The sequence below is a fragment of the Anabrus simplex genome, chromosome 7 (genome assembly GCF_040414725.1).
Source record: "Anabrus simplex isolate iqAnaSimp1 chromosome 7, ASM4041472v1, whole genome shotgun sequence".
Classification (NCBI taxonomy): Eukaryota; Metazoa; Arthropoda; class Insecta; order Orthoptera; family Tettigoniidae; genus Anabrus; species Anabrus simplex.
Genome location: NC_090271.1, coordinates 69,891,221 through 69,904,474, shown reverse-complemented (window position 1 = coordinate 69,904,474; position 13,254 = coordinate 69,891,221). Strand labels below are relative to the sequence as shown.

Genomic DNA, 13,254 nt, shown 5'->3' with positions numbered 1-13,254 from the left:
CATTAAACGTGGAAAGTATTGAATAGGTGGATTTATTAAATTATCCTTGAGATTCTATGCCTAGTGTCATGTTCAATACGGAACAATGATGAGAGTTGTTATTTGGAACCTTGATGACGAGTATGCCTGCCCTCACATCCCATGCACTCCAACATCAGGCCACTATCCCATCCGAATGCCCCACAAATCTGGATATTGCACAATTCAACCAGCCGGTGAAATGGGAGACCCACAATGAGACCCCTTTCAAACTCTGTCGGGTGCTTATAACACTGTCTCACACGAGTACATGACACCTCCGTGTTCTTCATAGCGATCATTCAACACATGACGCTGTTCATGCCCATTATATATCCTGCCAGGCCTGATAACACCACTAAACATGAACAGCACTAATGTACTTTGGTGGCTGTTCTGTCACAGGGAATTGCAACTCTTAATCATTTACGTAACCGCTGATGGTGTGTATGTGTACGAATTTACATCGACATCCGACCATTTCTTTTGGATGCTTCTGTTTTTTTGTCAGGCAGTGTATTTTATGAGCTGTTAATAACTTAGTTTTTTCTTGTCTTATTTTAGAGGTCCAAGATGGAGTGAAAATGAGTTTAGAAGGTGCTCAGGCATCATTCATCTCATATGATAGGCTGGTGATCTCCTTGAAGGGAGGAGAACTCTATGTGCTTACTCTGTATGCTGACAGTATGAGAAGTGTGCGCAGTTTTCATTTTGAGAAAGCAGCTGCTAGCGTTCTCACTACCTGTGTAAGTATTTTAACCCTTTCAAGATTAGGTTTCTCACATACCCCACAATTTAGGTTTTTACAGGCCCATAAATAAACCTCTCTATAAATAGCAAAACACACTCATGGGACATTATTTTCACAAAAATGGTTAAAATACAGATGAATGAAATGAAAAACAACAGTATCACACAATTTACCTGCTTAAAAGTTTTTTTGTGTATATGATTTTCCTCAAAGCATGGGGCTGGGCACAGAGTTTTATTGCAGTCCTTGCACTGGTAAATTGTCCTCCTGGTCTTCTTCTCTCTTCTTGCAGTGTGTGCACAAACATGGCACACTCTGGATGGTGGTTTCCCTCCTGGTTGGTTTGGGGGAATAACAGAAAGGAAATGTCGCTGGGTTAACCTTGCAGGTGTATCACCCTTTGAAGGTCGGCCTCCAGTAGGTCGTGTGGCTCTTGGAGGAGCATTCTCTGCTAATGATCTGATGACTTCCATTCTGAACTTCTTATGAGGTCTTTTTAGTCCTCTCAAAACCCTTTCCAAAATGAAGCTGTTCAGAATTACAAATCTCCAACAGGTGGTGAATAGCTTTTTATACCATTTTATGGATTTTCGTGATGGCTGCACACCCATAATAATTTAGTCAGATCTATCAACTGGTCCCATTTTCTGGTTGTAATCCTGAACAGAAACTGGGATAATTCTCCATTGTCCTGTGGCTCTTTCAGTCTTGTCTGTATCAACCATTCCACTAGTATGAGCAGTTGTGAGCATGTTTACTTCCCTTCTATCCATCCATTTGACATCAAGATGATTTGAGGTATGACTCTTTTCTACCTCTTTGTAGTTTAGTAGTGGACCCTGGCATTCCCCTTCAGTTTTTCCTCACTGTTCCACAGGCATGCAGAACTTCTAGAAGTTTTGGACTGGTGTAAAAATTGTCAATATAAAGTGTATGTCCCTGATGGAGATATGGTTTCATGAGAGTAAGGACAACAGAAGCAGAAAACCCTATCTGTGGTTCTTCCAAGTTCTGTAGTGGCTTCAGTATATACAATAATATCTAAAATGTATCCAGTCTCACAGTCACAAAGTACAAATAATTTCACACCCAATCTACTTCTTTTTGAGGGAATGTATTGCTTGAACGCTAAGTGTCCTTTGAACAGAACTAGACTTTCGTCAATGCAAATCTCAAAAAGGCTGAAATATGGCAGGGAAAATTTGTTTCAAGTCCTCATTAATAGGCCGGATTTTGTATAGTCTGTCGCCTTGAGGTTGGAAGTTGTTGTCATTGAAATGAAGGATTGCTTTATTGCTTTATACAGATTACAGGACATAAACTGTGAAAATGCAGGAGTGTGAATGATAGGATCGGTGGACTAATATTCTTCGAAGCTATGTTTGTTTACATGACTCATTAGCATACTTATTGCTAAAAATAAATACATTTCTTCGACAGTACAGTAACATCAGTCCATTTTGACGCTTGGAATGTGGGAGAAACGACCAAATTATTCTCTACGTATTGCGCGTGATACAAGTTCGTTTCTATGACTATTTTTTCCACTAAGGTATGCGAAAAAGGTCTTTTGAAAAATGTCTACTTCTAGAGAGTTTTCAGTCAAAGATTGATCCTGGATTCTGGCTAGATTAGGCTTATAGCCGAAATCAGTAGGTAAAAATTTATTATTACCTGTTTCTTTTTCCCAGACCTGGTGATCAGTTGATACATTTTGTTTTTGCCTCTTCGTGGTAGCTGGTTGTAGTTCTTCATCACTGTCATGTACACCTTTATCGTCAACTGTTGAAACTTCAGGTACAATATCGTCAACACTTTCTAAATCACTTTCACACAAATCTGAACCCTTGCTTTCATCATTCATTAATATTTCAAACACTTTTTCATCACCTTTCATAACTTCCGCATGCCTGCGAGCAGCCATGACTCGCAAGTGTGGTAGACATTCACATGAAAAATTAAAGTTAACAGTGCTCCCAAAGAGAATACAAATTAGCGGAAGCTTCCGTAATGTAGCCGATAGATGGCAGATGCAACAAATTTTTTCAGTCATTGCTGAAAGTCAAAGAGAAGTGAAGTTATGATGCTCGGATGTTCGACACGCAATATATTGCGCCGTAACTGCTGTAGCACTTCCCACGAGCACACTATATATTATATGCCGTGACCCGGAAAGGGTTAATGAAGACAGATCTGTTACTTTCATGCTTATGTTTTGAAGAAGATGTACCTGTTTTAAGCAAATATTAGTGTAGGCCTACTGTTATTACCTAAGGTAATCACTCTCAGTTTTTCTGTTTCTGTATTAGGGATGGAACAGTTCCTAAGAATTTCATTTCCACTGCTTGTAGTTTGCTGATATTTCTGTTGGTTGGGATGGAGGTTTCTAGACTGTATGTGGTAACTGGTACAAAGAAGCTCCTGTAGAGTATTAATTTTGATCTTAATGGAACTTGCTTATCCCAAAGGATCAAGGGAATCAAACGTATGGCCTTTTTAAAAAACGTGTTCTGACAATTCATTCGAGGTCCTGGAGGAAATATTGACTGAGATTTGTCTCTTATTAGAGAATTGAGTGAGTTTACCTGTTCCTTTGTGAAGCTGTAGTGTATAAAATATTTTGTACATCCCTTTCTTACATTTCCGTGGTACCTCCTCTTTACTTACCGTATATCCCGGCATGATCGTCGCCACCACGTAATCGCCACATCCTTTATTTTCAATACAAAAGTCGGACTTTAAACATTTAATCGCATAATCGTCGCACGTCCAAATTTTGTTCACCAATCTGGTTAAAAGGTAAATGGAACTGCAATGTAAGTTGCACATGAATGCGCAATTTAAATACGTGTATGGTTTATGGGCAATTTGGCAACACAGTCACATTTGCGAGATGGTTGCACAACGTATAAATAAATAATACCGGTATATGTACGACGCATTGCTTACCGGTAGGCTATCGGTAGTTTGACAACGTGGTTGCGAGACAGTGTACAATTTATTCACTACCTACATATTATGAGTTCTCATTTGAAATACGTAAGGTTGTAAGTTATCGCTTAATGGCAATGTCGCCAGGAAATACCGGTACCAACACACACTTTTCTTCTAGTAGACAAAAGGTCTGATAGAATTCTGTGTTATTACAACTACCCGCCCTCCCGGCGCAACAGTCACGAAGGACCTTGTGACCGCTGCTCAGCCCGAAGGCCTGCAGATTAGGAGGTGTCATGTGGTTAGCATGACGAATCCTCACGGCCGTTATTTTTGGCTCTCTAGACGGGGGCCGCCATCTCACCGTCAGATAGCTCCTCAGTTGTAATCACGTAGGTTGAGTGGACCTCGAACCAGCCCTCAGATACAGGTAAAATTTCCTAATCTGGCCGTGAATTGAACCCGGGACCTCCGTGTAAGAGGCAGGCACGCTACCCCTACACCATGGGGCCGGCTTCTGCGTTATTGCGCACGAAAGGTAATCCAAGACGATAACGCAGATTTCCATGGAATTATTCAGCTCACGGTCAGCCGAATTATTTACGATGTCTCAGTTGTCATCGCTAGACTCTTATCTTACTACTACGTCATAAGTGTCCAGGCATGGGATGAAAACTTTTACCCAAGCAGTCAAGATAATTATTATCCAATGGTATTAAAGTTTTATTTTATAAACTCGTCAGTAATGTAATGTAAAATCATCAATAACTGGGAAGAAATATTAACCTAATTACCGTATGTTTAAAATAAATTGAAAAAGTGAATGTTTGTAAGCGTCATTGCCTTCACTGAACAGCACGGGAACAGAGCTGCAGAAAGAAAATTTTCAGTAAGTGAAAAGTTGGTGCGTGACTGGCAGAAATTAAAAAACAAGCTAGATGCGCGTTTAGAGGTCTTAAAACAGGGAAGTTTCCTATAATTGATGAAGAAGTGTTTATGTACGTCAATGAAATACGTAGCAATGGCTGCAGTGTATCATACAAAATTTTGCAAATTAAGGGACGGAAGGTAGCGCGCAAATACAACATAACTCAGTTTAAGGCGAGTCGTGGGTGGATTAAGGGGTTCATGCGACGACACAGTCTGTCAGTGCGAAGGAGAACAACACTAAGCCAAAAGTTGCCTGCTGATTACACGGACAAGATTGTAAATTTTCACCGATTTGTCGTATGTTTCCGCAAGGAAACTCCGTACTTGCTTTCTCAAATCGGTAATGCCGATCAGACTCCAATCTTTTTTGATATGCCTCGCAACAGCACTATTGCGCTAAAAGGATCACGGAGTGTATTAATGAAAACGATTAGTAGTGAGAAGTTGCGATGGACGGCAATGCTAGCCATTACAGCTGACGCAAGAAAGTTGCCACCTTACATCATTTTCAGGAGGAAAACGATGCCTAAGAATATAGAGTTTCCCTGTGGAATTCATGTACGAAATGCAACCAAAGGGTTGGATAGACGTAGAACTCATGCTGGACTGGGTTAAAACTGTGTGGGATAGAAGACCCGGTGCACTACTAAAACAACCAGCTCTTTGTTTTTGATAGTTTCCGAGGTCAACTCGTGAACGATGTGAAGCAACTTCTCAGTAAAAATAAGACACGGCAGATAGTCATTCCTGGTGGCCTAACATCTGCTTTGCAGCCACTGGACGTATGTATTAATAAACCCTTTGAAGACCACCTACGTCGATTTTACGAGTGGATGATGAGCGGCGATCAGCAATTGACACCCGCTGGAAATATCAGGCGTCCACGCTTGGACTTGTTATGCTCGTGGGTGATGAAGAGTTGGGATCTTATACCACCTGAACTAGTCTCCAAGAGTTTCAAAAGGACTGGAATTTCGAATGCATTAGACGGATCCAAAGATGACGCAGTGTGGCAAGGAAACAAAGAATCTGATAATGGTATTAACAGCGGCGAGGATGGCGCATCAGATACCGAAATCTGCGATAGCAAAACAGAAGATTTGGAATAAATTGTGTACTGGTAAGTCTGTATTTCACAACAAAGCAATAATTTTTTGCAAGTGTAATATTTTAACTTTAATACTCAAATTAATGACAATGAACTTAATACGTTCATTTTTATTTTCAGGTTGGAAAAAACGTTCGCCGAATTGTTGCAAATAATTATGAATTTTGTTTTAGACTATTTTAATTATTTTGATGTATAAACGCGAGTGTTACGTGCATCTTAATTTTGTATCAAATACAATTTAGTTATAAATAAATTTTTTGAGTAATACAAATACTGGTATTAAAAATTCTTTGTATAATGGTCACACCCTACAACTTTTTTCTAAATTTTGGTATAAAAAGTGCGACGATTATGCCAGGAAATACGGTATATTCTGGTAGAGTGCATTTATCTGTTGCTGCACCTTTTTGTGCTAATCTCTGTACTCAGGTTGCATTTTGCATTAGTTAACTTCATAAGCACTTGAAGCTCTCCACTGTTTCAAGGTTCTGACCCCCAATCTATATACTGTATATAAAATAACATGTCCTGACTGACCTACCTATTATAAATTTCAGTATAGGTAATACCGTAGCGAAACAGGGGTATCGTGCTAGTATATATATATAATTCCTTTCCCTACTTTGTCACCTCTTGTTATCATCCCATCTCACTGTTCTCTATACTGAGAAATAACGTACTATTTACCGCTATGATTGATAAATCTCCTATTATAGTGTATTTATATTATTGTTATTTTATTCCAGACGTGCATCTGTGAAGACAACTATCTCTTTCTCGGCTCAAGACTCGGCAACTCATTGTTGCTTAGGTTCACAGAGAAGGAACAGTCAACAGTATTTACTCTGGAAGAGAAGACATATGCTCCCAAGACTGACCAGCAACCTGCAAAGAAGAAGAGGCTGGATACTTTAGGTGAGGTGCTTTTATTATGATGTTGACTAGCTACTGCTCTGGTTTCTGTAGATTCCTGTACTGCAGCCTTCTGGCTTCTGCAGCAAGTATCTCAATGCCCTTCACAGCTGAGCTCATGTTCACGAATAAACCAAAATTTCTTGAGTTTTGATGATTACTTTTTCAATGAATTTTGTGGCCTGTGGTTAGTGATGGGCAGAATTGAATGTAATGCATTCAAAACCTTTTGAGAATGGATATTTGCATTCAAAACCATATTCTTGAGCATAGCATATCCTTTAAATTCGAGGATGTCTAATGATAGTTTGTGCAGTACAAGACTTAACGTATAAAAACTTGTTGCATATACCACTGCCCAAATATCAAGGGGTGGTTAAAAAAGGAAGAGATGTTGCCATCAAACGTGCTTAATATTTTTATTTTTCTCTTTGTCTGATTTTGGTCTATTTTGGACTGCAGGAAACAACTTTCATCGTTTCTTCTCCCAGAATTTTTTGTCCTTGACTTTTGTTATATTTAATTAGATTGTAGTTATTACGCCATTATTCTGAAGTCCCAGAATGTGTCCTATTAAATACATGCTAAAGAAAACTGAATAACACATTTACGCCACTCTTTATTACGTTCGAGACTTCCACCATAAGCAATTTAAATTAGCACTTGCGGCCATGTTGCATGCACAACAGGCCGGCGACAACTGGCCTGGGTAAGGATTTGGTAGAGAACTTAATTTCACGGCTGCGGAGTGCGGTTGCGTGTCGGCCTTCACTTGCAGGGGGTGTCAGTCCCAAGCCAGTCTTATTATCTTTGCGTCTAATGTGTTGGTAATTCATTTTAAGTTCGGAAGGCTTTTTTCTGACGGCTTGGGTACGACCTGCTTCTGCGCTTAGGCGCCGGTCCGCCTAGGCTTAAACTAAGAATTGATTGTTCAAATAGGATCTTTCAGATGATGCGGAGGCGGAGAGTAACAGCGTGCCGGAGAAATATTTGAGCGGGCAGTCCGTGGTGAGTCGCGGTCCCACACCCACAGTTACTTGTTATTGGACATTAGTTTTTATGCATGTTATTGTACACAACGGATTGACCATGCTTGTGACATCAGTACAGAACCCAATAGTGTAACTATAGGAAAGTAGAAATGGATTTAGACGATAAACAAAAGTAGGCCTGCTCTCACCCATTTGACATACAGTATTTATTTCTCATTTTCAATTTAAAAGTTATCCGTGTGCCTTTTTCTTTTCCTGTGTGATGTACAGCGGTCATTATGGAACCCAAAATAGACAATGAGAACTGAATAATTTTAGTGTCGGAAATACCATTGGTCTCGTGTTTGGGAAAGCGTGATATCATTTAGACCCTTTATTGAAAGAGTACTCTTCTTCTCTAACGAAATGTGAAGGACACAGCATGCCTGATCTATTTTTGTACTTTCTTAAGTGTAAACGAAGACTATGATGGTCCATATTTATTACCACACTGAAAATAGTGTTGAAAATGATCCGCTGGAAAGTGCGGGGAGTTTTGCACCACTCGGCCAGTTGTGTATCTATGAGTCAGCGGAAGCGGGTGCACCCGTGCATACACACGGACGCGTTTTACTCCTGTGCCGTCTGAAAGAGGCCTCAGTGACTTATGTACATAAATTAGGCCTACTGCACTTACATATACAGCTGACATGTTGATGCTTACTTTTACATTCATAAGTGAATGGTGTAACAATGTACCGTAAAACTGGGGGGGGGGGGGTTAACTTTGGCCACTTTCTGGTACATTTTAATTAAAATGTGAAATATTCCCTGTAATTTTCTGAAAAATATAAGTTCTGCCATGTTTGTTCTTCATTATGAAATATAAACATAATTCTAATTGTTATTCAGTAATGAATTATGATTATCGAAAGAGTGACCGGAGTTACCTCATGTTTTGGGGTAACTTCGGCTGCCATAAAAATAACTCAAGAAATGAAGTTTTCTTCGATGTAGTGTTACTTTGGCCACCGTGAATGCTTTTTAAAAACCTGCAGAATGCCCATGATCAACAAACACAAACACGATTTGTGGTGAAACAGATGTATAGTGATCACATTTTCCCCAAAGATGAAACTATTATTTTACAGTAAAACCTCGATTCTCCGTTTTTGGAGGGACCTCGCAAAAAAAACGTACGATACGGGAAAACGGAAAATCTGGGAACAAATTAAAACCGTCAGCAGTTTGACTGTACTTCACAGTAATTAAATATACAGTAGAAGTCCGCTATAGCGAGTACTGCTTATAACGAGAACTCCGTTATACCGACAGTATTTTCATGTCCCTTCAAAATTCCTATGTTAAACTGTGTATTATCCTTCGCTTACAGCGAGAGCCCTATCACTGACGCATCCGTTATTACGAGCGATTAAGCGCGCACGATTTTTTCCGTTATCGATATTTATGCACCCCAGCCATTATGATGCATGCAATCGATTATTTTCGCATCGTTTCCTCGCTATGTCCACTAGCGAGTTCTCTCGTCGACATTCAAAGGCGATGTCTGGAGTCTATTAGTAATACCCGTCGACTGCTGTTCCGTAAAGAAAATTTGAAATGGAAGAGAACATATTTTCTTAATAAATGCGTAAATAACATGTCCGATAACAGTTCTTAACTCATTAAAAATTAAGGCTGACTAAATGATTGCTTAATTTTAATGCTTAATACTGCAGTTAAGTAAAAATGAGATACACCTCGAGATATGGCAGGGTGCATAATTGATTTCACAGGTTAGTTTATATTTTCTCGCGTCTGGTTAAATTACGGAAAGGTTATTATCATGTAAATTTATAGCCAGAAGGTTTATAATTTCTATAGTGGCGCTTAAAGTATGTTTTCATCATATGTATAGTAGGGTTAAGTTAGGATAAATGACGCTGTTTGAATAAGGAAACCAAAACTTTTGCCACAAAATGCGATCCATCATCTATGGTACGGTATAGTTTTCTCATTATGTGCATTTGCGAGCTCTCTCGTCGATATTTGAATGCAATGTTCTAGTCAATCAGTAATACTAAACGACTGCTATTCTCTAAAGAAAATTCTAATGAAAGAGAATAACTAGTTTTCGTAGTAAATGCGTAAATAACGTGGCCAATAGCAGTTGTTAACTCGTTAAAAATGACGGCTGAAGTAAACGATCTCTTAATTTTAATGTTATATACTGAAATTAAGTAAGAATGTGATACAGCTCAAGATATGGCAGAGTACATCACTGATTTCAGAGGATAGTTCATATTTTCTCGCGTCTAGTTAAATTTCGGAAAGGCTATTCACATGTAAATTTTTAGCGAGGATAACTCATTGCTCTTCATGCGTATCAAATGTGTTTTCCTGACACATATACGGTTAGGTTTGGTGATGCCATTTGAAGAAGAAAACTCTGGAGTGATACCGTGTTTCTCCGAATCCAAGACAACGTTTTCTTCCTCAGAATCCCATGCAAAAAATCAAGCGTCATCTTGCATTCGCAGCCTAACAGTAATGAATACCACTGGCAACCCTCACGGTATCCACGTTGCTTCTTTTCATCCCCGCACGCACATACAAAATTCGTTGAAAACAAGCGACCGCCTCTTTATTATACATCGCTAGCCGTGACAACCGGTTGTACAGTGCCTGTGTGTAACGTCACTGGATCTCGGGAAATAGTGAAGAGAGAATGACATTCTATTAGCCTCTACAAAAACGTTTCTCAAATCTGCAGAATGGCATAAAAACATGCGAGCCTTCGAATTCGTAGAAAGGCTACGGCTACTCAGTGGCAGAGTTGTAACGCGTCTACTGTACCTGATAGTAAAATTAAGTTTTATAGACAGCAAGAATATTTTCGTGATGGATAATCGTAAAGAAACATGGAACGGGTATTGCCGGCAAATTGTGAACGGGTTCTCGTCGATATTATGCCAATTGTAAGTTACCGGTAATGGTTATTAAACACTCGGAAATATAGAATAATTGTGCAGCCGCAAGAAAATATGGCGTAGGCCTAACTAAGTCAGTATTTGGTGTCAGTGCAAAGACAAAGATACAAAAAATGCATTCAGTCGAAAATGAAATTGTGAGGTATGTGCACAAAAAACGCAATTGCAGAAAGGCCATACCGTGGCGCAATAAACTCGTTCGTTGACCGTCAGCGTCCGTGGTTAGGCCTAGCTATCCGCTGAAGTTGGCCAAACGCACCAAGCGAGACGTGCGTGTAGCGGTAGCCGGTTATATCTGACGCTGAGTACAAATACCGTAAAATTCTTATAGACGGCAAGAATATTTTCCTGACGGATAGGCGTATTGTAGAGACGCATGGAATAGGTATTTCCGGCAAATTTTCAACGGGTTCTCTTCGGTATTATGATGCTAACTTTAAGTTAATGGTCATTAAACCCGCGGAAATAAAGAATAATTGTGCTCCCGCAAAAAATGCAGCGTAAGGAAAACCGATGTTCAGCGTCTGAAAATGGTATAAAAATGCGTACTGTATAACAAAGGCACTCATATGATTTTACAACGCACTTTGTAGCATGATTAAAAATTTTGAAGGAAAAAGTGGAGTTCGTCCTGGATTCGGAGAAATGCGAAACTGTATTTCTTTTTCAGAATGAAATTAAACATACATTTTCAAGTAGTATCGGATTTCGAAAAATAACAAACAAGTAAGTCGTAGTGTGGATATCATCCGCGGAAATGCAAGTTTTGAACAAACTGATTGCCGTTTCATACCGATTTTAATGTGTATGGGGGTTTTTCCGAATTTTATACAAAAATCGGATATAACGACAATCCGTTATAGCAAGTAAATTTTCCGCTGTTGTGAATTCTCACTATAACGGACTTCTGTATATCATTTTATTTGTACAAAAACGCTAGCATTAAATACATTAGTTAAAAAATTTTATATTTTAAATTCAGTTTTACTGAGAAACATCGTTACTCTCCCGTGAAAACATCTTTTAGGCCAGCAACTTTCATCGGTCAAGCTCATCAAAAAATATTCTACTAAATAAGTTATCATAATTATATTGATATCTAAGAAATTTGAAACTACTTCTGAGACACCAGTTTCACTGTTGCTGCAAGGAGAGTGTATCAGAGTAATTATGCCTATCAGGAAAACAACATTATAATCCAGTCACTTAATTGACGACTTAAAAACGTCTATGGTAGCTACCTCTGTTTTTTACGTTGAAGAAATCTAACTGGAACAGGTACAGTTATTTACAGTAATCGTTATCTGACGACAGTCTCATGTAAATTAGAAGACTTTGTTTTAATAACCTAAAAAAAAAAACCCAATGTAACTTGTTTATCAGTAAATGTTTTCGTGTTGTATTATGAACTTACGGCACGAAATTTAACATTGAGTTCGCCCATGTTTTAGGCCTTGGTATTTTCCATTAATGATTTTTTTGACCAATAAACAGGCAAGAAATGTTGCTTGCATGATATTCATAAATACTGGTGCAGTTCACATGAACTGACCTGTGGTATTATAGTTAAGAAAGATCGCTGAAAACACGTAAATAAGCATAGGTTGTAACAGGTCCAACACATAATCAAGTAAGCTAATCCCAATGCACAAATACAAAAATGATACCAAATACATTAAATCCCAGAAGATTTAATGAAACAGACTCGCACTCACAAAAATAAAGTGTCACATTGCACACATATAGGTTACGTACTGTACACACAACACACACACAAAACACTTAAATTGTCATTTCTTCAGTCACTGAATACAGTGTAGGTAGTCACTTTGTAGTGAAGAAGTCTTTAATCGTCAGCTGTTTTTTGTTTTGTCGTGCCTTAACACCGTACAGTGCCCCTTCAGTATTTAAAACGTTCTGTAGTTCGCTGCTGTCTGTGTCATATGCAGTAATATAGTCGCGAATTTTGTTGAAGGTGGCTAATGCTTCTGCAAACGTTGGCAGGGGTTCAATTTCATCTTCTTCTTCCCCCTCGCACGCGATCTCATGCACGGCGCTTGCACTGGCTGTGGCAGTAGCATCATCACACAGCTGTTCTATGCTCTTTACACCACAAGTGGCGAGCTCACTATCAACTGCAGCGTACGTCTCAAAGTTAACATCTCTCGGCGCGAGCTTCTCCCAGCCCTCACTGATAAGTTGTTCTTCGCTGCCGGTGTTGGTGTCGTTTGTCTCTCTGCTTTTGCCAAAGCTACATTTATGAAAACAATTTTGAATGGTGGAGGACGAAACGTGGAACCATACTGACAGAACAAAGTGGATTGCCTGTAGAATACTGAACTTCGTCTTCACTTCTTTCCCGTCGTCCAACATACACACAGCCCTTTGCACCAGCTGCTTGCAGTAGTACCCTTTAAAGCACTTTATCATCCCTGCATCCAGAGGCTGAAGGACACTGGTACAGTTCGGGGGATAGAAAATAACTTTCACATTTCGTAAGAAAGAAAGTTCCTGCAGGTGGGCGGCACAGTTATCTACAAACAAAACTATTTTTCTCGCTTGATCACCCATAGAAGCATCCAGTCCATGAAGAAAATAAAAAAAAATGTCTGTGGTCATCCAAGCTTTACTGTTCAC

The 13,254-nt window shown here is 39.2% G+C and overlaps 2 protein-coding genes across 4 annotated transcripts in view; one reads left to right on the top strand and one right to left on the bottom strand.

The window, feature by feature from the left end:
• Positions 1 to 13,254, top strand: part of Cpsf160 (cleavage and polyadenylation specificity factor subunit 1) — a 277,975-nt gene that overhangs the window by 26,283 nt on the left and 238,438 nt on the right. For both annotated transcript variants that reach the window (XM_067151119.2, XM_067151118.2), the window contains exons 5-6: positions 583 to 764; positions 6,491 to 6,659. In XM_067151119.2, the coding sequence (XP_067007220.1) occupies positions 583 to 764; positions 6,491 to 6,659 (351 nt within the window). The remainder of the gene's footprint in view (positions 1 to 582; positions 765 to 6,490; positions 6,660 to 13,254) is intronic.
• The window catches only part of LOC136877253 (uncharacterized), a 285,454-nt gene that overhangs the window by 123,504 nt on the left and 148,696 nt on the right, over positions 1 to 13,254 (bottom strand). The window lies entirely within an intron of this gene.